Source organism: Momordica charantia (assembly GCF_013281855.1).
Source record: "Momordica charantia cultivar OHB3-1 chromosome 11 unlocalized genomic scaffold, Mcharantia_2.0 BLBB01000011.1, whole genome shotgun sequence".
In the NCBI taxonomy this organism is placed as follows: domain Eukaryota; kingdom Viridiplantae; phylum Streptophyta; class Magnoliopsida; order Cucurbitales; family Cucurbitaceae; genus Momordica; species Momordica charantia.
Window position 1 is genome coordinate 20,238,520 of NW_028275159.1, and position 26,687 is coordinate 20,265,206.

A 26,687-nucleotide genomic window follows, 5' to 3' on the forward strand; every position below is an offset into this window, starting at 1 on the left:
CTTTAGTGGAGTTAACGAATGTTGATTAATATGGTTAATGAATTTAATCAATTAATCTCGTATCATTGGAGCTTCCGATCTGTAGGTCCATTTGGTCTTCTTGTTAGCTCGTAAAGGATAGTTAAGAACAGTTAATCTTGAAAAGAATTTGAATTGTTCAAATTAGTTAAAGAGAATTAAGATTAATTATATGAGATGCAATTAATATAATGTATGTTGATACATTATAACATAAAGTTAATTTTGAATTGGATTCAAAATTATGAGAGAGATAAATATTAGAATTTGATTCTAATATAATTGATTAATTTAATTAAATGTGATTTAATTAAATTAATGTGATATATTAATTTGGTTAAATTAAATTAGTTTTAATTTAATTAAGTTAATAATTTTTTTGTAATTAATTAAATTAGATTTAATTAATTATTATTTTAATTAAACTTGTTTTAACTAAAATAAAAGAAAAAAGAAAGAAAGAAAATGGGAGAAAACCTCCCACTTTCCACCTTTAACGGTGGGAAGTGGGGAAGTGGTGAATTCCCCCTCACTCCTCCTTCCCTGTAAAAGGGAGGTTCTCCCATTTCTTTTCGATCGCCTGAACGTCAATTGGTTGAGTTTCTGAAACTCCAACGAGAAAATCTCTCTCTTGATTTCTCAGTTTCCCTTTGAATTATAAGACGGTTCCCACAAACCGAGTTCGTAACTTCCAGAAGATAGCAAGGAAGACTTTGTGGTGGCGTTGGTGTCTACATTAAAGAGGTGTCTTCAAAGGTATGTATCACTGACTTTCCCTTTATTCATGCTTATATGTCTTTTCTTTGTTGTAATTCTAAGACAAGATCAAAGCACACGCGTTCGCGCGCTTCCGCTGCAGAATCTGATCCTTCAATAGTGTGGCGCACGATTTGGCAAAGAAGGCATGCGAGGAGAACGTTTCATCTTCTTGGGTTTTGACATGCCCCATGTGGCTAGTTGATTTATTATTTGTTGACACTTATTAATTTCTTTTGTTGTACTGCTCCAAAAAAAAAGCAAGTATTTGTTTTGCATATTTATTTAAAAGATATTTTTTTATTAATTTGATAAGACTATACAATTATGTCATTTTTGTTTTGAGGAATATTTTGTCTTTTTGGTAGTAGCCTAATTTGGAATTGATGGATTTCTGTTCTGACTTATTTGTAGGAAGATACTTTTGTGATTTAGCATTCCTTAGGAATGAAGATTCATGTGTATGTTATTCACTTGCTTGACCTCACACTTAAGTAACCGCTATATTTATTCTAGTCGATATTATTTCGACAACTCTGTTCTGGTCAATATTAGTTCGACAACTCTGATTGAAGCTTCTGATTGATTGGTGCTACCAACAAGTAATCACATATGTTATTGTGGATTTAGTGTAGTTGAAACCAATTGAAAGTTGGGTAATTAGCTTTAACCATAAGTGGATAGATCAAAAAAAGCTATAAATGCATGTAATAATCCTTTGGTCAAAAGGCTTCATCTTGTCATAAAAATTACTCCAAGACAGTGAAAGAATACCTGCCCTTGACGGTGGATGTAGGCAATTGTTGAACCACACTAAATCTTGTCTCATTCTTCTTCTCCTTTGTCTTCTTCCTTTAGCTCTTCTGTGATCCCTAACGGTTATGTTGTCTACCCAAATAATGTAACTTCCTACTCTGATTTTGAAAGTATGAATGAATGAAATATTGTTTTAAACGTTTGAATAATTTAGTTTATTTGAAAGTTTGAAAGTTGTACTAAATGTTTTAGGACTTTTATAAGTTTTTATCTGTTTACATTTTTGTTTACAAATGTTTTGAAAGGAAAATTCAAAATTTGATATGTAAATTGCTTATTGAGTATTTTTGTACTCATTTTTCTGCTTTCTAAATGTTTTCAGATGAAACTTCGAATGACCGCTCAGATAGTGATTGAGGAATACCATTCTGACATGAGAAGTTGGAAATCTTTAGTATTTTCCATTTTTTTTCAAAGTTGGACTTGTCCTTATCTTTTGTGTAGTATCAGTGTTTATTTGTGTACGCTTCTACATTTTTGTTAAAATGACCGTATTAGAAAATACGGATTGTTACACCTATTATTTGCCGTATTTATGCTGGCTTGGATTTAAAACACAAAAAAGCAATTCAAGCCAGTATATTGGCCAAAATTCTTGTCGAAATCATTGACTCCAGTTGGTATTCTAGTAGAGTGGAAGTGGTGGAGGAGCGTTGCAAAAACCGAAAGTCTCACCAAAAAAAAATTATATCTTCCTCTCGTTCCTAAAACGATTCTCAACTTGGTGATGTCTTTGCCCATCGTCACCATAGCCTGATAGTTCGTCATAATCAATTTCACCTCCAACTGATTTATTTCTGTGAGAGGTTGAAGTATTTCTTCAAGATAAAAGAAAAAAAATGAAGAAAGGTAAAAGGTTTTTAAGTTTTCAAAGAAAGAAAGAAAACTGAGAACTTATAGGTTGAAACAAGAAGAATGAGTTTGAACTGTAAAAAGAATAACTGTGTGGTACAAAAATGGCAATACATTTTAATTTCTAGAGATAGAGAAATAAAAGACAATTGAGTATTAGAAAGAAACTTTTAACTTTCGTTTCAGCAATCAGCCTTTCCATGAAATTCTTCATCTCCCCCATTCAAATAAAAAACTTCAAAAATTAGGTGTAGCAAATAATTTTATTTTCTAAATTCGTATCTAAAAATGAAAAAAAATAATGTATATTCTTATTTCAACTTTATCCTCACATATATATATATATAACTGATGTTCTATTTGAGATAGGGCATGCAGAGCCCTACCCTTAAAAAAATAAAATAAAATTATTCACTGTACTGATAAACTGAATATTTAATTACAAATTTGGTCGATGAATTTTGATAATTGTATCTATTTAATCTATAAACATTAAAATATTTCAATTATAATTTCAAATAATATAGTAGGGATAAGTACACTTAGAGATTCAATTTAGATAATGGTTCGTATAGGATGGAGCCCTCTAGAATTTTACAAATTTGTCATCTTAAATATTTATTTAATAAATAATTAAAAAATTCACATATGCGAAAATCTTTAATTTAGAAAATTTGAATTTCAAATCTATTTTCTCTCAAAAATCATATCTCCCTCCCTCTTTCTCTACTTCCTTCAATAAAATCGTAATCTCTCTCTTAAAAGAGTATAATATTTATCATATTATTGAAAAAAGGATATCAGAAAAAAAATAATATATTATGGAAAATTCAAACAAGAACAACCCAACGATTAAAGGATTTGAATGTTTATTTTGATTATATAAAAATATGAGAAATTTGTTTTTGTTATAAAAATGGAATGTTTTAGAGTATATCAGGTAGAAAATTAAGGAAATAAATGAATTTGGTCCACGAGAAATTAATATTTGAAAATCTAAATATATCATATTTGATATGACAAATTTAAATTTGGAAATATTTAATTAAAAATAATATTTAAATAAAACACAAATCTTATTAAATATAAAAGTAATAAAGTAATAATAAATAATAAATGAGGACAATCTTATGTAAAATTGAAAACGCAACCCATTGATAAAAAATAGTTTTAAAGGACTCACGTAATATAATTCCTCAATATAGTGTGAACAACTAAACAAAACCATAGTGTAAGTTAAAAAATATATTTTAAACCAAACTTTTAGCTCACTTTAATTTAATTATCATATCTAATAGCCCTCCTCACCTATGCTATTTAAAACTGTATATATATTTTTTTCAATTACCTTTTTCTACTTTTTATATTGTTTTAACTCCTTTTATTTTTTAATTCCTTTATTTCCTTTGTTTTCTTTTTTCTTTTTTCTTTTTTTAACATCTTAGTTTAAGCCAATTTTATCTAATCCATCCAAAGAAACAAACAAACAAATTTAAGAAAATCCTATCCATCAAGAAAATTAAAAATAATATTTAATTTTGCAATTAAATTTTACTAAAATATCTTATTCACGACCCTCCATATGTCCCAATATAAAGTCTCTTTTTTTCAGAGAAATGAGAGAACTACGAAAAGGTTTTAAGATTAAGGTAGGATTGAGAGTGATTTTAGCGGGTTAAAATCAATTTTGCCGTGTCAAAATCATTAAGAACACATTTGGTAACAATTACATTTTTAGTTTTTAGTTTTTTAAAAAATAGGGAGGTTTCATAACCAATTTAATTTTTTGTTTTTTAAAAACCATTTTCAAATTCTACGAAATTTTAAAAAAAAAATAGTTTAAAAACATATTTCTTGATCTGATTTTTTTCTCCTAATGGTCAACTTTTTTTTCTTTCTCATATTTATCTCTAAAACATTTCTTTCTCATTCTAAAATATTTTTCTTTCTAAATTTCTCTTTACAAAATTTATCTTTTTCTCTCTAAAATTTTCCTATTTTGAATATTTATTATTATTTGTTTTCTAACCCATCAATTTCATTTCTCTCTCTAAAAATTTAATATCTTTCCAAATTTTTTTCTCTCTAAAATATCCTCTTTTATAACCTTTCTTCCTATTTGTAATACATTTTTTCCTTTCAAAATTATATCTTATTTTCTCGTTCAGTTTTCTTTTACTGTAACTTTTATTTATCTCTATATTTATTTTTTTTGCTCTAAAAATTATATTTTGAATATTATTTTTATCTCTAAATTTTTTTCAACTATAATTTTTATCTTTCTTTCCAATTTCTTTTTTTCTTTAACATATCTTTTCCAATTTTTGTCTTTTAACTTTTCTTTCACTATTTTTTTAAATCTTTTTATTTATCTCTCTAAAATTTATTTTCCAAAAGTTTATTTACATCTGTCTAAACTTGTATTTTCATGTCTCTTAAGGTAATGCATGTCTCGACCCCGTCCCCGATTCATTTTTTAAATAATTAATATATATTTATTACACTTTTTTATTTTTAAAATTCTAAAAACAATTATAAACAATTATAAAATCGATAATTTTTCTCGAGAACATCTCTCAGACCGAAGAACGAGGTGGAGACGAGGATTAAAAATTTTCACGACCACGAGAATGGAGGAGAGCATCCTCACTTTCACCCACACTATTTTCATATCTTCTTTACATAGATTTTTCTTTCTCTAATATGTATTTTCAATTTTCTAACTTTTAAAAAACAAAAAACTAAAAATGGTTACCAAACATATATGGTTTTTGTTTTTTAAAAACAAAAAACCAAAAACCAAAAACTAAAAACCAAAAACCAAAAACCAAAAACAGAAATGGTTATCAAACGGGCACTTGGTGATTTTTTAAAATCAATTATACTTAAATCTTTTTTTCAAAATAATTCATTCTACCTTCATTCCCAAACACTCTAAGGTCATGTTTACTTCAAGGAATGGAAATCAATTTTTTCATTCCTTTGATAGTGTTTAACAAATTGTTGGGATGTGAATAAAATGGTGGGACCCACCCACTTTTTTCATTTTCATCCCCTAAAAGGGGCAATCTCATTTCTCTACTACACCCTCATCAATTCTATTCTTTCGTGGGTCTCACATATTTATTGCATTCACTTTTCTATCTTTACCGACTAATGAGACTCATAACTTTTTATTTAATTGTTTTATACTTTTATTTTTTTTCATTTATACTACTAATATTTTTTTCTTTTAGTAAAAATTTATACCACTTTTATTAGCTAATGTGATATTATTATAAAAAAAAATTATTTTTTAATTCAATTTTGTTATTATTAATTAATGTCAGATTTTCTAAAAATAATAAAATTTAATTACATTATTATTAAATATTATTTATAATAAAATTTAATAATATTTTACATTACATAAGGATGGTTGTAATAAAATAGTATTTTAGTGGATGTAATTAGGGGATGTAATTTTATTTTCATTATTTATTATCTCTTAATATTGATATTAAATAAATTGTTTTGGTAAAAAAAAATTTACTAACAATGATATAGTAATAAAATAAATTATTACTGTAATTAAAAAATTAGCACCACAATGTATGTGTGATTAGTTACAAAGTAGACAAATGTATACTAGTAATTGTCGTATATTTGATTCTGATTTCGATTCCAGATAGTTTTAGTAAATAACATCAAAGAGTTCTGATTCCAATTCGAGAAAATTGTTGGTAAACAGCATCCAAAGAATAACATTCTCATTCCGATTAATTTGATTCCAATTGATTTTCATTCCGATTTGTTTGCATTCTGATTTCTAATAGGTAAACAAAGGTTAAGAGAGAGGTAGAGGGTGGGATTGAGAAAATGAGATTAAAAGAAGGTTTTAATTATAGTGGGGGAGGGTTTTAGAGTTAAATGGTTCTATTCTATGTCCTTTTAACCATTTAAAGATTGTCTTAATTACATGTGCTTTTAACCATTTAAAGATTGTCTTAATTACATGGACCAATAAGCTCATTTTCATATGTATCTCCACCCCAAAATTTATGTTTGTCAACCGCTGGTTGACATCATCATATAAAGCAAATGAACATCACTATCCCTCCACTAACTTTGACTTAAATTTTTACTTTCCTTTTTCTTTTTTTTTTTTCATTTGATCTTTCTTCCACATTTTCATCTTCTTCTCCCTTCCTTATCTCTCTTCATGTTTCCTTCTCTCTCTCCTCAATTGTTTGAAGTTGAATCCTAACAAGTGCATGCTCGGAGTCATCTCAGGAAATTTCTCGACTTCATGGTCCATCAACGTGAAATAATGCATCAAAAATTGCTAATTACCTGAAGCGTACAAGTCAAGTTCTAATATAGTTAGTAAGTTAATATGATATCATCATCTAGATTGAGTTCTAACTCAGAGTACCACAGGTACAATTGCTCAATCTCACAAATGCACCATTCATATTGAATCTGGATTGTGATCACTATGTCAACAGCAAAGTTGTAAGGGAGGCCATGTGCTTTCCAATGGATCCTCAGCTTTGGCAAGAAGCTATGCTATGTTCACTTTCCTCGAAGATTTGATGGTATTGATCGTCACGATAGATGTGCTAATCGAAATATTCTGTTCTTCGATGTAAGTCATGAGTTTTTTTAGAATTTTACGGATTTTCAAAATTAAAATGTACAATTTTTTCCCTACTTCCCTCTACTTCCCTCCCACTCTCCCCTGTTTCGCATTTTTTTTTTGCATGAATTAACGAATTTTTTTTAATATTCTTTGATCAACGAAGTAGATGGATTCTATACATGAGTAACTTCATTTTTTTTTCCTGTGAGAAAATCAAGAACTGGGCTTGGGTGTGGGAGAAAACCAAAGCGAGATTGAGGGAGAGAAGAGGAAGAAAAGAGAGAAGAGAGAGCAAGAAAAGAGAGAGAAAAGAGAGCGAGACCGAGGTTGAGCCTGAGAGCAAGACCGAGACCGAGAAGAGAGAGAAAAGGAATCCCCGATGAATTATGTCATCAATTTTGACGGAGGCAGAGATTAGAATCCCGATTCGTTTTTTTTAATTCAATTTTTAATAGATTTGAAATACCATTAATATTTATTTATTATTATTATTATTTTATATCATTGATTGAAGAAGCAACTCCACCCAGTATGTCCAAATTCTGGTCGAAATTATTGATTCTGATCGGTATTCTCTAGCTGGAATCACAAGAACTGAAAGTCTCAAACAGAAAAAATAAAGACAACATCTTCCCCGCTGTCATAAAAGATTCTCAACTCGGGTCGGCTCGGTTTTAAATTAATTAACAGTCCGATTCGGTTTATAGTTTGGCTCTAAAATCAAGCTGAACCAAACCGTTTACACCCCTTATCATGGCCCAACAGTCCGTCGGAACCAATTTCACATTTGTTTTCTCAAGTTTTCTTCTTTTCTTTGATAAATCCACACAGAGGTTGAAGTTTTTGTAAAAGTTAAAAGAAAAAATTAAAAAAAAAAAAAAGGGTGAAAAGTTGAAGTTCCTTTGCTGAGAGAGAAAAGTTAAAAGGAAAAAAGAAAGAAAAGTGAGAACTAACCGATTGAAAAATAATTTCAAACCATACCGGCAAGAAAAACAAACTTTTAATAAACCACCCAGAATTCTAAAAAGAAAATTTTACAGTACAAAAATGACAAACAATACATTTTAATTTCTAGAGATAGAGAAACAAAGGACCCGAAATACCTAACATTTGGAGCCTCCATCAACAATCGGCCTGGCCATGAAATTCTTCATCTCCCCAATCATGGAAGCATATTCCGGCAGCGCCGGGAAGCCGGAGAATCCATGGATTGCGTTCGGAAACTCCACCAATTCCACATCTTTTCCCGATCTCTTCAGCCACTCCTCATACCTTCTCTGTCGATCTCGTAGCAGATCAAATCCTCCGACCATGATCAGCGTCGCCGGAAATTTCGCCAGCCCTGAAATCTCCCTCCCGTTGGGTCCGACGACGTTTGCCGCCGCGTGATCCCGATCCGACCCCACCGGCAGAAACGCCTTCCAGAACCAATCCGCAGTTTTCAGAGTCAATGGAAGCTGATTACAGAGTCGGATCTCGGACTCTGTTCTCTCCTCTCCGCCGAAAAACGGCTGCACGGCCACAAATCCGGCAACCGTCACCTTCTTGGACGCGTACTCGCTCGCCCTCACCGCCACGTGGTGCCCCAGATTCCCGCCGGCGCTCTCGCCCAGGATGAAGCAACGGCTCAGATCTGCCGCCGCCGGCAGCGCGGCGCCGTCGATTTCGTCGAGGAATTTCAGAGCGTCGAACCCGTCGTCGTACGGACACGGAAATCGGAACTCCGGAGCAAGGCGGTAGTTTACGGAGATCACGACGGCGCGTAACTCCGTGGCGTACCGGCGAGCGGCGACGTCGAAGGCGACGGAATCGGCGTGGAAGAGGGCGAATCCGCCGCCGTGGAAGTACAGAACAACCGGGAGGGTGGGGGAATCGCCGCCGTGGGCGGTGGGGGTGAAGATTCTTACAAAGAGGTTGCGAGAAGAATCGACGGTGAGATCGGAAGAGGAAACGCCGTCGCGTGGTTCAGAGGAGGCGGGGGCTTTCCGGTCAACGAATTGGAGAAGCCGGCGATTGACGGTGAAATCTGATCGGAGAGCGGTGTGGAAGAACAGAGAAGCAAATCGGAGCATTGCCCGATGCTTCCATGGAAGCTGGGGTTCAGATTTTGAAACTTCAGAAGAAGAATTTGACGATGCCATTTTCAATTTCTCAGCTCTGTGTGGTTCAGATTTTTTAGTTTTTTTACCAACTTTTTAGCCGAAGATATAGTCTTTCGAAAAATATAAATTTCTTGAACGAAGAAAAGAACTTGTACGAAAATTCCAAATTGAATACTATTATTACATTGAATTACAAAGAAAACAAATACAATTATTACACATAGATATACGTTGCCAAAACAGCGAGCATGGTTCAATAATAATTAGCATGTACCTCCGTGAGTTCGAATCCCTTCTCGCGACACTTGAGTGGTTGTGGCTACCAAGTTTGTTTCCCATGAATTTAGTAACGATATTTTTCAAGTGTATAATTCTAGATAGTCATTATTATAATACTCAGAAGTAAGATACACATAATTGTATGGTGATATCTTGAACGAGATCTTCATTGTAATGTTTCCAACTATGGTAGGACCCGTTTTAGTAATATTTTTTTGGCACTAACATTTTTGCATAATAATCATCGCACAATCGATGCAAATTAAAGTTGCTTGAAACCTTATTTATTTATAAATTTGAACTTTCTTCGTCTAAAAATTTACGAAAGTAATAATTCACATCATTTAACTTATTTTTACAGTCAAGAACAACTATAATATATAACAATAAATTGATTCTTCTCAGTACTTATACTCCAATATTTATTAAATTTTGTTTGCATGCTTGATGTCATCTTACTCAACAACACATTTTTATACCAACAATATTCACAAATCGTTTCCTGTACATTTCATGGAAAGTATGTTCGAAATCATAGATATGTATGCAAAACAATTTAGAGTAACATCTGATAAAGTTTTAAAAAACCTATAAATACTTTAACGTTATCATAATTCTCATTGGTATTTGCAATATGGTAGGAGATGACCAAACATACTTCACAACATTCCTATTATGAATGATAGATACATGCAAATCCATCACAAGAAATAAATTTCAAGATGTGAAAACACATCATACATTGAGAAATTCACCATCTAACACCAACACAGTTCTTTCCTTTAACTTTCTAATCAACAATCACACTAAAAAGTTTGTCAATATCCCAACTTTGTAAGTATTTTTCAATTGCTTTTTCTATTGTATCTTCTTTGTGATTAGCTACTTAAAAAAATTCAAAACCTTTTTGTGTAAGTTCCAATCACCATAAATATTATGAGCTCTTATAATCATATAATTAATATTTTGAACTAAAGTCCGTCAGGGAGAAGGTCCCGATGTCATTCGTCGAGAAACTCTATTTTCGCATTGAATTTTAAAAAGTATTTATTTTTAACTAAAAATAAAACCCCCACATTACATTTCAATTCCAAATTTTTTACTTTTTTAGTACAAAATGTAAAGTAGAGATTCAAACTCGTAACTAGAGAGAAGTGACTTAACCAATTAACTAGGTTGAGATTTGTTTCAATTCTAGTCTCTAGAAACGAATAAATAAATAAATTTGATTAAATAAATCTTAAAAGAATTCGACAAAAAAAAAATCTACACGTGAAACCCGTGAAAGTTTTACTTTAGCTCGAGTCGGTGCACACTTGATCGGCGAGGAGCTAGGTGTTTGATTTCACGGCGTTAGAGTTCCGACCTCGCCCCAGGCGATGAAGTATTATTGCTACAGAAAAATGAGCTAGCTATTTGTGTTTCTAATTATTATTGCTACAGAAAAATATTAAAAAAAAAGGAGAAATGGGTAATCAACATGAGTGAAAAATAGTACATAAATAATAATATTTAAAACATAACTAATAATACGACTTCCTGGTACAGTATTATTTATTTATTGCATAAATCTTGGTCCCTTGATTTTTTTAAAAATTTATTTGGGATATGACCATTAACATCGAACTTGAATCTCACCCGAGATTGCATAAATCTCACTTAAGACTCATGCAAATTTACCCAAAACTCAGGCGAATTTAAAGGGAACACATCCTAGATTCATGTAAAACTCAAGCTAAGTTCAAAAAAATTTGTCCGAGAATCATGGGAAACTCGGGCAAGTTCGTAGAAACTTTGTCCAAATTATGAAATTGCGGATTCACACAATAATTTAGAATGAATTTTAGATGAAGTCAAATGGTAGGTCATTTGAGTAAATTGAATTTTTTTTTTTCAGAATAAAATATCAGGCTGTTGTGGGCCAAAACAAAGAAGCCAACTATGTCAACAAGAGTTCCATCTCTCACTTCCAAGAGCTCTCCTCACAATTGAAAAACTCGTTGTTTCATATTTGTCAAATTGAAATAGGTATATTGATTAATAAATCTTAAAAGAATTTGAAAAAAAATAATAAAATCTACACGTGAAACCCGTGGAAAACATGGCAATCAAAAATCAAAATCCCCTTTCTACCAACTCTGTCCTGGCCGGCTGTAAATCCCCTTTCTACCCCTGGTCGGTAAACAGCCGCTCCGTCACCGGGGCACCACCGGCAGCACTGAATCCGAAATCCTCCGTCGTGCTCGAAGCGCCGTTTTCCATCACCAATCCGGCCCCTTTCCGTTCATACAGAAACCCGTTTTTACCAAATTTCCCGTTCAGCCACGGCCGAATCCCGTTCCTCAAGAACTTCGCCACCGCTGGAATTGTTGATTCAATAGATACAATTTTTAAAATATCAAAGACAAAATATGCATTCTAACTTTGTAATTTGTAAATCATATGTAACAACAATTCAAAAACTTCAAGAATTAAGTGCGGTGAATAATTTTTTTTTCTAACTTCGTTCCTATTTAAGGAAAAAAAATGGAAGGTATTTTCTTCTATTTGAATCTATTTAACCTTAAAAATTAATATATTTTAAGTTTTGATTTTTGGTTTTCTGTTTTTAAAAAACAAAATTCTTGATAAACATTTTTTGTTTCTTGTTTTTAAAAAATAAAAAACCAAAATATATTTGGTAACAATTTTTAGTTTTTTGTTTTTAAAAAGTTAGAAAATTGAAAATACATATTAGAGACAAAATTTTATATAGAGTAGAGATGGTGTGAGTGCGAGTGAGGATGTTCTCCCCCATTATCGGGCTCGTGAAAATTTTTAGTCTCCGTCTCCACCTCGTTCTTGGATCCGAGAGATGTTCTCGAGAAAAATTATCGATTTTATAATTGTTTTTAATTATTTTTATAATTTAAATATAAAAAAGTGTAATAAAAATATATTAATTATTTAAAAAATGAAATCGGGGATAGGGATGGGGTCGGAACATGCATTTTCTATTTTTTGGACCAAATCCTGCGGAAATGTTTGTCTTCCCCTGATGTAGAAACATGAAATAGAGATGTAAATAAACTTTTGGAAGATAAATTTTAGAGAGATAAATAAAAATATTTAGAAAAAAAATAGGTTGGGAAAAATTAAAGACAAAAAAGAGAAAAATTTTGGAGAAAAAAATAAAGTTGAGAGGAAAAGATATGTTAAAAAAAATTATAAAGAAAGAGAAAATTACAGTGGAAACAAATTTAGAGATAAAAACAATATTCAAAATATAATTTTTATATAAAATAAATAAAAACAAAGATAAATAAAAGTTACAGTGAAAGAAAATTGAACGAGAAAATAAAATATAATTTTTAGAAAAAAAAAGATTACTAGAGACAGAAAAATAAAATATTAAATTTTCGAGAGAGAAAAATTAGAAAAAATATTAATTTTTTAGCGAGAGAAATGAAACTGACTTGTTAGAAAAAAAACAAAAATACAGAAAATGTTGAAGAGAGACAAATAACAATAAATATTCAAAATATGAAAATTTTAAAGAGAGAAAAAATACATTTTGTAGAGAGAAATTTAGAAATAAAAAATTAGAGTAAAAAATAAATTTTTTAGGGATAAATATAAGAAAGAAAAAAAAGTTGAATATTAGAAGAAGAAATGAGATTTTGAAAAACAAAAATCTGATCTTTGAAAACTACCTTTTTTTTTAATTTACATAGAATTTGAAAATGGTTTTTGAAAAACAAAAAATAGAAAATTGAATATCAAGCAATCCTGTTTTTAAAAAACTAAAAACAAAAATCGAAAAACCTAAACTTTTGGTTTTTTATTCTAACAGTTAAATTGTTCTCTCCAATATTGTTTAAATGTTGATGTGACGGTGTTTATTGGGCTAACAAGTGATGATTTTGTATAATTTTACATAATATAGTACGTATAATTAAATAAAACAACAATGTTTGATTAGGATAAATTTAAGAGGGAACGAGCGAATGACTTATTTGTAAATTAGTATACGAAGTCCCCCGACAAAGTTTTTGGATTGCCACCGACTATATCGATGTTAGAACTAATTTCTAGTCTTTGTAGAAGCTAACGAAGAAATGAAGAGGGGTGAAAAAGTTGATTTTTTTTTTTCAGAGGTTAAAAGAAGAAATGAAGAGAAGTGAGAACTAATGGGTTGAAACGTAATTTCAAAGTATACAGGCAAGAAACACAGTACACCCAAAATTCTAAAAAGAAAAACTTTGTTACAAAAATGACCCTGCATTTTAATTTCTAGAGATAGAGAAGAAATAAAGGGGGAAATTGCCTCAAATCAAATGACCCACCCCTTAAAATGTGGGGAAATTGATCCAAATGACATTTAAAAGTTTTATTTTTGCTCAAATAATCTACCTATCAGTGAGTGTGAAAGTACGAAACTGTCCTTGATGAAAAATCTCAAGTTTGAAGAAAAAATCCTGGCCCGAACTTGGGTGAGTTCGTGGATAACTCGCCCGAGTTTTATGAAATTTGGTCGAAACTATTAGTTCAGGAGCGAGTTTTTGGAATTCTCGGGCGAATTTATAATTTACACTATATAGTTTAATTTCTAAATGTGGTAGAAAAACAATGTTAGGCTCGGTGGTATGTGTCTCTGTGTTTTAGTCTCCACCATAGTCAAAGCCAACGAGCAACATACAACTTTTTACAGAAGGAATCAAATATTATTATTTATATTAAATTTTAATCTCGGCCTAAAAACAATTCCACTCATGGAAACTCACTCGTGTACCCATTGTTTCGGGCGAGTTATCTCCAAACTCGAGCGAGTTTTGCCCAACTTGTGTCACAGAATTCTAAAGCCTCCAACAAAGCTTACTCGATTTTTGAATCCAATCTTGCCCGATATTAAAGCTTGAGATTTATGATCATTTAATTTCAAAAGACCAAATAAAAAAATCGAGAGATTCAAGCAAACTTGGTGAAATTGCATGAATCTCAACCGAGATTTATGCGATCTCGGACGAGATTCATGCTCAAGATTTATTATCATTTAATTTTAACGAATCCAAATAAAAAGAAAAAAATGAAGGGACTAGATTTATTCAATCTCGGTGGAAGTCAAGTTTGATATTTATGTCCATTTTAATTTTAATGAGACTAAATAAAATGAAGAAGAAAGATTGAAGAGAAGAAGAGGAACGAAGAAGACAACCGAAGGGGAAAAAAGGAAGAGAAAGAGAGATTTCTTTTTTGGATGGAGGGATACGGCTGTAATTTCACTTCCATTTAAATTTAATTAAATATTAAAGTGTATCATACACTTTACATAGGTGGGTCATTTGAGCATTTAAAAAACAATTGGGGTCATTTGGGTCAATTTCTCCAAAATGTGCCCAAATGACCCACTTGAATATTTAATTAATCTTAAAAGTTAGCGAAATTACATTACTACCTTTTGTTCAAAAACCCAAACTGTTCGAGCTACCTTTACCCCTTCCTCGCCGTTTTCAGCCTAAGTTCGTCATCTCGGTTTTTCTTTGCAGTCCCTTCGAATTTCTTCTTCATTTTCGTTTCTCTTGGCGACTGACTTTGATTTTATGTGTGTTGAGGAGTTGAATGGTTGTTTATTTGTGTCGATTCAGTTTTTCGATGTTTAGATGAACGAATACATGTATAACATTGCATCGATTTAGGTTTTTTCCCGTTGATTTTGTTTTCCGATGTTCTTCTTTGTTTCGTTTCCTATTTTTTCTTCGATTTTTCATTTATGTTGGAATTAAGGTCTGTGGCTGCGGGAGTTTGATTTGAAACATTTGAAGTGGTGTGGTGGGAGGTTGAAGACAAAGAAGTATTTCGAGCGAAGTGGGATGGACCTCAAGCGAGGTTGAAGAGATTTGAAATGTCGCTCAAGGTTTGGTAAGCCTCTGTCATTTTTTTTCGGGTTCGACATCGGGCGAGGTTGAGTCCGAGATAATTGAAAGAGGATCAACCTTGAGAAACCTCACTCGAGGCTGAGCCTTTTTCAATTACCTCGGGCTCAATCTCGCCCGAGGTCGAACCCGAGAAAAATGACAGAGGCTTAGAAATGTCGAGGTTGCGTCAACTTTTTCTATCACCAACTGTTGACCTCGGGCGAAACTTACAAAACCCAGCCCGAGGCTCATCGTTTCTTATGAAACTCGGTCGGGAAACCATAACTCCCGCTCGAGGTTCATAGTCAACCTTTACAGAATCAATGCCGACAAAACTAAATTAAATCAAAGCAAACAAAACAGCAAAATTGCTTTTCAAATGTAGTTCAATCTTAAGAAGAAATCGAAAGCATCAAAATTAAGGGCAATGGTTGTTGTGAATTAAATCATTCCCGAGGGAGAATTAAAATGACCCCAATCGAGGTTTTGTCAACGATCATGTCTTATAATTAAGACCATTTTGGTAATTTCATCACCTCTAATACATCATTAATTCCTAAAGTAGGTCATTTGGACACATTGCATTGGTGGATCATTTGAGCATTTAAAAAACTTGAGCATTTAAAAAACTTTGAAGAGTCAATTTCCCAAACAAAGGATAATTGAGTATTAGAAAAGAAACTTTTTAACTTTAAGCCAAAATAGCTAAAATTTTGGAGCCCTTTCCATGAAATTCTTCATCTCTCTAATCATGGAAGAATATTCCGGCAGGTCCGGGAGGCCGGAGAATCCATGAATTGCATTTGAAAACTCCACAAGCTCTACTTTCTTTCCCGATCTCTTCAGCCACTCCTCATACATCCTCTGTCGATCACATAACAGATCAAATCCTCCGACCAAAATCAGCGTCGCCGGAAACTTCCTCCTGGAAATGTCCTCTCCCTTGGGTCCGAACACGTTCGCCGCCGCGTGGTCCCGGTCCGACCCGACCGGCAAAAACGCCTTCCAAAACCAATCCGCCATTTCCCGAGTGAATGGAGGCTGATTACACAGCCGGATCTCCGACTTTGTTCTCTCCTCTCCGCCGAAAAACGGCTGCACGGCGACAAATCCGGCCACCGTCACCTTCTTGAACGCGTACTCGCTCGCCCTCACCGCCACGTGGTGCCCCAGATTCCCGCCGGCGCTCTCGCCGAGGATGAAGCAACGGCCCAGATCGGCCGCCGCCGGCAGCACGCCGTCGTCGATTTCGTCCAGAAATTTCAAAGCGTCGAATCCGTCGTCGTACGGAGACGGAAATCGGAACTCCGGAGCGAGGCGGTAGTTGACGGAGATTACGACGGCGCGTAACTCTCCGGCGTACCGGCGAGCGGCAACGTCGCAGGCAAGTGTATCGGCGTGAAAGAGGGCGAATCCTCCGCCGTGGAAGAACAGAACAACCGGCAGCTTGGGAGAATCGCCGCCGTGAGCAGTGGGGGTGTAGATTCGGATCCACAGGCTTCGAGAAGTATCGATGGTGAGATCGGAAGAGGAAATGCCGTCGAGTGGCTCGGAGGAGGCGGGGGCTTTCCGGTCAACAAATTGGAGAAGCCGGCGATTGACGGTGGAATCCGATCGGAAAGCAATGTGGAAGAACAGAGGAGCAAATCGGAGCATCACCCGATACTTCCATGGAAGCTGGGGCCGGTTTGAAACTTCGGAAGAACAACTTGACGATGCCATTCTTCGATCTCTCAACTCTCAGTGGTTAAGATTTTTTTTATCTCTTTCCCACTTTTTAGCCTAGGATATAGTTTTTATAAAAAATCCAAATTGAATACTATTATACATTGTATTCAGAAACAACAAATACAATTATTACACATAGATATATACCTATTAGGATTGAGCATCGACCTAGTCGGTTTCTTTGATATTGGAAGAGCCGATCGACCGACTAATCGATTTTTTACGGTGAAAAACCGACATCGACCGACTCATCCCTTAAACCGACCGACCGACGTCGGTTCGGTCGGTTTTAGTTGGTCGGATCGGTTTTTCGACTTGGTTTGATCACCCCTAATAAATGTCATGAAAGTATAGATGTCTTAATTTTATGGAAATGTCGTTAGGTTATCAATGTCGATGAATATTTTTCGAAAAAGATACGTGATAATATCGATATGTCGACGGATATTTCGTGTATTGCTGCACAAACGTACATTTTTGTTTAAGTTAATGACTACCATTAACCATACAACTTAAAAAAAAAAAAGAAGAATATATATAAAAATACATTTAGACTATGTACTTTAGTTAAAGTAAGGTATCGTTGTACTGTAAAATTTGTTACAATTTGGTGTCCAACTAGAATCAGTTAACACTTGACAGGTGAGGAGGTGTTTTATTTCACAGCGGTCGAGTCTGCCATCGTCATCGTTTCGACTTCCCCCAACTTGATGATGGTGAGTTGACTCGATGGACGAATCAGTAGCTAGAATATTTTATTTGTATTTCTAATTATTGTTGATAAAGAAAATATTGTTAAAGGAAATGGGTATTCAAAACGAGAAATAGTACATAATTGTGAAACCCATATGAGTATGTATATTGATTAATAAACCTTGAAAGAATTCTAAAGAATAAATCACTCACAAAAAGATAAATCTACACCTGAAAAACGTGGAAAACATCACAATCAAAAATATCAAAATCTCTGTTCTTCAAGAACTTCCGTTCGGCCGGCTGTAAATCCACCACAGAAGATTACTGAGAGAATTCCCATCATCATGATTCTTCAACTTCTTAATTTTCTCAACTCCATTTTTCTTATCATAAATCCCTTCCAACGCGTACGCAAATCCCTTCCACCCTTCCCCGGCGTCCTCCCGCTCCACCGCCGCCGCCGCCCACTCCACCGCCTCCCTCACATACTCCTCGTCGGAAAACAGCCGCTCCGTCACCGGCAGCACCGGCAGCACCTGAATCCCCAGCCGGCACTCCCTCCACTCCGCTGGCGCAAACCACAGCCGGCTCTCCCTCGCGCCGCTCCACAAAATCCCCACCACTCTGTTTTCCTCCACAAATCCCCTCTCGTAAATCCCGCTGTCTCTCCTCACGTGCCACCACGTCTGCGCCGCGAGAATCTCCGCCGTCGCCAGCGCCGTCCCGGCGGCAGCGAAGGACTCGTCGCCGTACGCCAGACCCAGCAGCGCCGCCGCGTAATATGCGTTCACGGCCTCGCTGGTGCTCTCCTGATTCCGGCCGTCGGGAAATGGGTGCAATCCAGCGGCCCAGGAATGGAGCTTCCAGAAATCGAAATTTCTAAACGGAATTGAGAATGGGAATTTTTTGGGTCTGAAATTCATGTAATCGGAGACCAAAGCGTACGCGTGGGGCTTGTATTTTTCCCCCCAATTTGGGTCAATTTTTGCAAGAACGGCGATTGAGTAAACGAAATAGCCCAAATGAAAATGGTGGTCGTTGTAAACTCCGAATCCGAAATCCTCCGTCGTGCTCGAAGCGCCGTTTTCCGTCACCAATCCGGCCCATTTCCGTTCATACCGGAACCCGTTTCGCCCAAATTTCCCGTCCAGCCACGGCTGAATCCCGTTTCTCAAGAACTTCGCCACCGCCGGAACCACGTCGCCGGCGAAATCCACCTCCTCGGCGATCAGCGCTAATCTCGCCGCTCTCGCAATCAACTTCCCGTAGAAATAAGACGACGCCGTGGAGGAAAGCTCTGTCGTGTTCAGAGCCTTCACGTCCCGGCGAAGCGCGGCGGCGATCTCCGGGAAGAATTGCTTATTGATTCCGTTGATTGAGTGCCAAGTCACCGGAATAGGATCGAAATTCAAATCCCACGAGCCTCCTCCGACGACGCCCACAAGGTCGCCGTCTATGCTGCCGTACCGGAGATTTTGGAGAACCGTTTGATTTTCAGGCAAGAGTCGGCGGTGCAATGGGTGAGCCAGCATGAGGAGATCTCCACTACCCCTCTTCTGCCATTTGTATTGAACTCCAAATTTCTCCGACAATTTCGCAAACCCAGAAACAGGGTAGCATCCCCTGTACCGATCAAGAATTTTCTCCGACTCCCCCTCTGAATCCGGCAGAACAGCAACTCGGATCACGCCGGAGAATCCGCCGGAAGTGACGATCCGATAAGTACTAGACTTAATTAGATCAATCGCCGCCGTGGAGTAAAGTACCCAGTTCCGGCCGTTGCTCAGCCGAACGATGTGTTTGGTGGAAAAATCGTAAGAATCAACAGAACGGACGCCATGGCCAGTGGAAATGGAAACAGAGGAGGTTTCGAGAACAGAGAAAGTCAAATAAGGACTCCCACGAACGAGATGGAATCTGAAATCGCCGATGTCCAAATCAACGGCAAGATCGCTGAAGGAAGAAACGAAATGGGTTCTGTTGAAGGAATCAATGGTGAGATCGGGGACGAAGGGCAATTGGGTGATTGAGGAATTGGAAGAACGAGATGGGTAAGAAACAGAGAGCGAGGAATTTGCGATTCTGATGAGATACGGGTGAATGTATTCCGGCAGGTCGCCATTGGAGAGGACAAAGTTTTGGAAGAAGGAATTGGTGGGAAGTGGGGAGGAGAGGAGTGAGGGGGAGAAGAAATTGGCCGGGTCGGGAACCACCGTGGAGGCGGTTTCCGGGAAGGGGAATTGGGAGGTCGACGGCGGAGGGTGGTCGGGAACCGCCGCTGCAAATGCAGAGAAGAAAAGGAAGAAGAAGAGGGAAATTGGCCATGGTTTGGGCTCTGCCATGGCGATTGTGTACAGAGATGAGAAATTGTTGCAGAACAATTTTATAAAAAGATCACAGTGGATTTTTTTCTTAAGAAATGGTCTCTTTTTTAACGTTATGATTTGTTTTTCAAAAGGAAGAGTTTAACGTCATTATTCCCTCGGGAACAGAAGCAAATAATAATATAATGTAAAGAAGAAAAAGTTTCAATTATATAATTTCTTCAAAAGGAGGCAATAAATACGGACAGAGATCGAAGTTTACGGTTTTATTTATTTATATTTAACCTTTTTTTTTCTTGAAAATGATCTAAGTTTATGGTTAATTAAATTGGAGTGAACTTTTGAAGAACTTGAGGATACTCAAATTGATTGGGTTGGCGTAAAGAGCTGAATTTGGGAAAACTCTGATAGTTTTTGTTTCTTGTTCTCTCTCTTATTACATTTTGATTTTTGAATTCAAATATAGTTTCTCGTTGAATGCTTAAATTAAAATCCAATTTTAATTGGTAAATAGAGTATTAAATTTTCATTGACACGTCATATTTCTATAGTATTTTCATATGTTAATAGATTCGGTTACATTTTCATAGTATTATAAAGAATATGTACATCCACATTTTAAACTTCCTTCTCAAACTTATACTTTTTTTTTTCTCATAACATCCGGATTTAGAGTGCTCAAATTTTACCAACAATAAATCTTTAAACTTCTTGCTAACATGAGTTTAGTTCAACTGTAAATGTCGTGTGTCTTTGACCAAGAGTTTATGAGTCCGGATCTCCACCCCACTTCACTATTTTGACATGTTTTAGAGACTAAATAGGAAGTTTAAAATTTAAGGGAATAAAATAAAAGAATTGGAGTAGAAAAAATAGAAAAATAAAATATAATGTAAATTTAATTTGATTTGATTTGATTAGAATCTGAAAGGGACAAAAGATAGTAGGTGGGAAAGAAGAATGAAGAGACAAGAATTGGCTGAACGAATCCATGAAAATGTGACCAACTAAAGTGACTCTTTCACATGCATTTGAGAGCTTTCCATAACTTTTGAATTATAAAAGAAGGTTGGTGGAGTTTGAGCTTTCTCAAATCATCCATCAAAATATGGTAAATCTTTTGTGACCGTTGGAGAAGAGAATTTTGAAAACTTTTAAAATAATTTATAATTTATATAAAATGTGATGGTTGGTCCACGCGTCTTTTCGATTACGCCGATGAATAAATCAACCTGCAACAATAGACCTCGACACTACTGTGATGCTCGCCTATGATCTTCTGATAGTCAAGTTAGTAAGTCGGGGGATAAAGGAGGATAATAGAGAGCATCTCATGTCTAGAGTGATAGATTTTTTACTTACCTTGTGAGGTGAAATTTTATCCCTTTTTATAGATGACAGGGCCGACCATGGAGAACATTTGACTTGGACCGTGGTTAGTCCCATTTGCATACGGACACTGGCAGGTTGTTAGGGGACATTCTGGACGCGTGGTATCGTCCTCCATCGCCTATCATCTAGACCCACCGCAGCGAGGTGTGTTTCGTAACTGTTCGCACGGTATTGTCGTCCCTCCCTCAGTTGATCGTATGTCCATAGTGGGGTTGGTCTCTACTACCATGTGTTACCCTACGCTCCGTAGCGTAATTTTTACCCTCAACATAAAAAATTAATTCATCAATCTTTTATATATATATACATATAATTAATTCCTGTGGTAGTTATTTTAAACCAAAAAATAAAATAATTTGTACGAACGTGCCAGCATGATCCAACTACAAGGGGTGTGTACACGCTAATATTATAAGTATTCATTTTTTATTTTCTATTTTGAAAAATTATACTTAGATTTCCCAACATTTATTATTGTACCTTCTTTTAGAAACACATTTAAATTATTGACTAGATTTCAAAAATAAATTTTTAAAAACTTTTTTTTTCTTTTTCAAAATTTGATCGGGATTTCGTAGAAACACCGACGTCTTTAACCTATATCTGTATATGTATCTATACTGTATCTAAACGAGACTATGAATCTTTACCTCCTCATTTTGCCCCCAACTTTTAAATACATACCTATTTTGCCCTTCAAATTTCTACGACTGTTCAAGTTAAAGTGTCTGTTGAGATAACAAATCCAAAAAAATTGTGGCCATTCGATGAAACAAGGAATTTAATCCAAAAGAGTTGTAACTGTTCGAGTGAAAAGGTGTATTGAGAGAAGTTAATCCGATGAAAAGTAACTGTTTGATGAAGAGAGACATCTATCCACGTATAGGTGCCCTAATAAATCTATAAAATGAAAGATTATGTCTTTTTTTTCTATGACCTAAAGCTCATTTCCAAAATATTAATGAAGATTTTTCTTATCTTCATGAGTGAAAACTGAACCATGTCAAAACAATATTTGAGAATTCAGAAACATATTTAATCGATTAAGAGGCAGAGTAACAAAATTATGTATTCGTATTATCTTCGACTTTTATTTTTTCAGATTATTTTAATATTTTTATGTAGATTACTTTTAAGTTATATATTCATGATACCTTCGTGTTTTAATATTTAGTTAATGTTATTTTCAAGTTTGATTTAATATTTAGTTAATGTTGGTTTGATTTATATTTTAATATTAGTTTTCTTATTTATCTTAATATGACTTTTTGATTGCTGTTGTTCTTATTTTTTTTTTATTGGTCATGTGATTCTTTATCCCACATTTTTCAATAATTTCATGGTAGTATACAGTATTCAATTTCTTTCTCAAATTTCAATTCTTTAATTTTGGTTCATTCTTCCTTATTACATAATATACAAAAGATAAAAGAATGAGTAAATAATTTAAGAAAACACACAAAAAGATTATTGTTGTATTCTTTAAAAAAAAATTGACAACGAATAAGAATTGTTCCGTTCAAATGAATTTTGCATTGAAATTATGTTTGCATAGATAGTAATGAATCATTGTGGGCACTGGGCAGATGGAAGTTTAGGAGAGAGCAATATAAAGTTCTCACTTTAAAAATATTTTAAAAAAATAATTATTGAAACTAATAATTAATAAATTGAGGAGGAAAGAGACAGATCCTCATTCAGAGAAGATTATATTTTTTTTTCTTACTTACTATTTTGGTTTAATTTATATTTACGTCATAAACTTCAATTTTTGTATTCTGTCTATTTTATTTTTAGTTTTTTAATATCAAAACAATATTTCTTTAACCACATAATATTACCTTAATATATTTAATTATACCATCCATTTTTTAAATTGTATCCATATTTATATTAAGAAAGTTGTTAATAATTGTGCCAATACGTATAGATTGTATTTTTTAATTATTATTATATTTAAATGGTGTAGTATAATTTATATTTATCCTTTTAAAAATAGAAAAAAATATATTTGATTTTTCAATTTTAGAAGGTAGCTTAAGAGTAAAAATAAGTAATTTTATTTGTTCAAATCATTTAATATTTAATTATAATTTTGACAATCTAACAAAGTATTTCACTACTGTTCAAATTTTTAGTTACATAATTTGATTTAATTTATTATGTCTCAATTAACAATAAACTTGATTATCAAAAATTGATAACCACATTAATTATTTCAATTTTATAGTATATTCAATATTTTTTATACCTCTTATTTTATTGTTTTAGTGTGAAGACTGTACTTTTTTTTATTGAAAATGTCAACAAATAATAATATATTTTATTTGAAACAAAATATTAGTACCATTTTTGTTATTCTATATGTTAAATTGGTAGAAATATTATATTAATATATTTTATTTGAAACAAAATATTAGTACATTTAAAAGTTCCGTTGAGTTGTTATTCTATATGTTAAATTGTTAGAAATATTATATTAAAATGTTTATAACCACGTGCAATGCACGTGATACTAACTAGTCTATATATTTCTGACCTATCTTTGACCAAAAGGTCATGAGTTCAAACCCCCATCCCCACATGTTGTATCAAAAAAAAAAAATACTAACTAGTCTATATAAAAGGGGCTATAGGGAGAAACTTTTTCTCCCTATTTTGCCCATTTAATTTCAACATTCCCAGATATTTTGGGGGCAATTTTGTCCTTCAAATATAAATTTTTCTCTCTCACTCCCCCTCTCCCACGCCACTTTCCGTTTTTTTTTCATTTCTTTTGAAATATTTAATCTCCATTCTTACAAATTTTACTTTTCTTAAATTAATTTTTTCTTTCTAATAAACTCTCCCTCTCAAAGGTTAGAATATAAAGAGTTAGAATATGAAGGGTTTTGTCTCTTTATTTCTATGAATTAATTAAAAAGTTATAATTTATTTTGAATTATAATTAGTAAGGAATTTTAAAAGTTTCGTAACTTTTTATTTTCTACAACCATATAAAGAGTTTTTTCTTACTCTTCTCCCAACTTTTTCTTCATCAAAACTTGAGTTTCTTTTCTCTTTCGGTATGTTAATTTTCTCCTTTAGTCAATGTCTTGTGTTTTCTTATATTTAGTTAGATTGTTTAATCGAATATTTAACTTTTTTAGTTATTTTTTTCCAATGCAAGTCTTGAAAACGACTCAATCAACTGGAAAAAAAGGAAAGGGAAAATGAGTGATAAGATTGAATCACTTTAGACGGATCCACTCTGGGATGACACTTGATAATCGTAAGGACTCAAAATTTGCTAAGGCAAGGAATTCCGACGAGCTAGGGCAAGGAATCGAACCAGAACTCGAACATAGCGAAGAACGGCTGCCCTGAACGCCATCTCTTTCTCTATCACTTTTCTTCATGGGGTGACTCCTCAATTGCTCGAACTCGGGAACTTATTAGTGATCCAATAGAATCTGAAGGGAATGTGCATTTGGCCTGCACAAAACACATGTATTTTAAAGAATACTTGATCACCTACAATATATAAGTATTTTATTCAAAAAGTTTAAGAGATGACATGCTTGCTGCTTTTTTTTTGTTGCCATTTTTTTTCAATGACTAAAATAAGAAATCGAAACAAAATTTTATTTACTTTTATGTATTGTTATGTTTAGGGAAAAAAAAAGACGAAAAATCCATGAATATGTGTTTTTTAGGAAAAAATTTAATTAATTGAAAAATAATACTTTTAGTCACACTAATCGAATCAGTGGGTGATGAGAATTATTGAAATATTGATTTTTTGAGATAAACATGGAAAATACGGAAAAACTTGGTGAGGTAAATATTTAGAGATAAGAAAAGCCAAATTATATTATAAATTTTAACTATTTAATTAATTTTTATATCTTTAAACATTGAAATAAAAACTATGAGGTGCACGTGTTTCTTACTGTTAAATTAAAATCAGAGATTCTTGAAATTAAAATTGGAGAGATTATTAGAGAAAGAGATTCACTGAGATCTTTCTATCTTCAATTATCTTTCCATAATTGAATTGGAATTGGAGAGAGTCCCACGAAATCCTTCCAATTACCATCTTGAAATTGAATTGAGAACCTAAAAATCTTTATCTTTGTTATAGAGAACAAAAACGACCCGAAACGAGACAAGAGATTGAAGTCCGAGATCATCGACTAGGGGAGGCCGGCCCGTGACGTAATGGACCGGCCCATGCCAAAAGATGACCCGTCATCGAGGCCATCACGGCGCCTCGGCACCGACTTCTCACCTTGGCCTTCAGGCCAAGGTGCAATTCGACTTCCTCTGCTCGGATCTAATGTCAAGAGGTTAAACACACCTGGGGCCGAGCCCAACATCCACCATCTTCTATTGATTAACAATCGTTGAGCCTTGTAACTTCGAATTAGGGCTCGACTACAGAAGGTTCTGGAACCATCATCACAACTATAAATAACAGTGCAGCCTAACCCTAAAGAGGCAAGTAACATGCTTGAAACTCACTATTTCACAACTCCCCTTTGCTAACTTAGGCATCGGAGCTCATGTGTGATTAGTTACAAAGTAGACAAATGTATACTAGTAATTGTCGTATATTTGATTCTGATTTCGATTCCAGATAGTTTTAGTAAATAACATCAAAAGAGTTCTGATTCCAATTCGAGAAAATTGTTGGTAAACAGCATCCAAAGAATAACATTCTCATTCCGATTAATTTGATTCCAATTGATTTTCATTCCGATTTGTTTGCATTCTGATTTCTAATAGGTAAACAAAGGTTAAGAGAGAGGTAGGAGGGTGGGATTGAGAAAAATGAGATAAAAGAAGGTTTTTAATTATAGTGGGGGAGGGTTTTAGAGTTAAATGTGTCTATTCTATGTCCTTTTAACCATTTAAAGATTGTCTTAATTACATGTGCTTTTAACCATTTAAAGATTGTCTTAATTACATGGACCAATAAGCTCATTTTCAGATGTATCTCCACCCCAAAATTTATGTTTGTCAACCGCTGGTTGACATCATCATATAAAGCAAATGAACATCACTATCCCTCCACTAACTTTGACTTAAATTTTTACTTTCCTTTTTCTTTTTTTTTTTTCATTTGATCTTTCTTCCACATTTTCATCTTCTTCTCCCTTCCTTATCTCTCTTCAGGTTCCTTCTCTCTCTCCTCAATTGTTTTGAAGTTGAATCCTAACAAGTGCAT

General features: G+C 33.9%; 1 protein-coding gene and 2 pseudogenes across 1 annotated transcript; all 3 read right to left on the reverse strand.

Annotated features, from left to right (window-relative positions):
• Window positions 1–8,020: 8,020 nt before the first annotated feature.
• LOC148208281 (putative carboxylesterase 18 pseudogene) lies at window positions 8,021–9,309 on the reverse strand (annotated as a pseudogene).
• A 6,492-nt stretch (window positions 9,310–15,801) lies between these two features.
• On the reverse strand, window positions 15,802–17,224 carry LOC111025630 (putative carboxylesterase 18 pseudogene; annotated as a pseudogene).
• Window positions 17,225–17,898: 674 nt separating this feature from the next.
• LOC111025628 (glucan endo-1,3-beta-D-glucosidase) lies at window positions 17,899–20,369 on the reverse strand. Its single transcript, XM_022303516.2, has one exon. It carries the CDS (start codon window positions 20,102–20,104, stop codon window positions 18,041–18,043), a length of 2,064 nt encoding a protein of 687 aa, XP_022159208.1. The 5' UTR covers window positions 20,105–20,369; the 3' UTR covers window positions 17,899–18,040.
• Between the last annotated feature and the right edge of the window lie 6,318 nt (window positions 20,370–26,687).

Excerpts from the sequence above, each read along its gene's own strand:
- LOC111025628 (XM_022303516.2), bottom strand. The coding sequence starts at position 20,104 with ATGGCAGAGCCCAAACCATGGCCAATTTCCCTCTTCTTCTTCCTTTTC.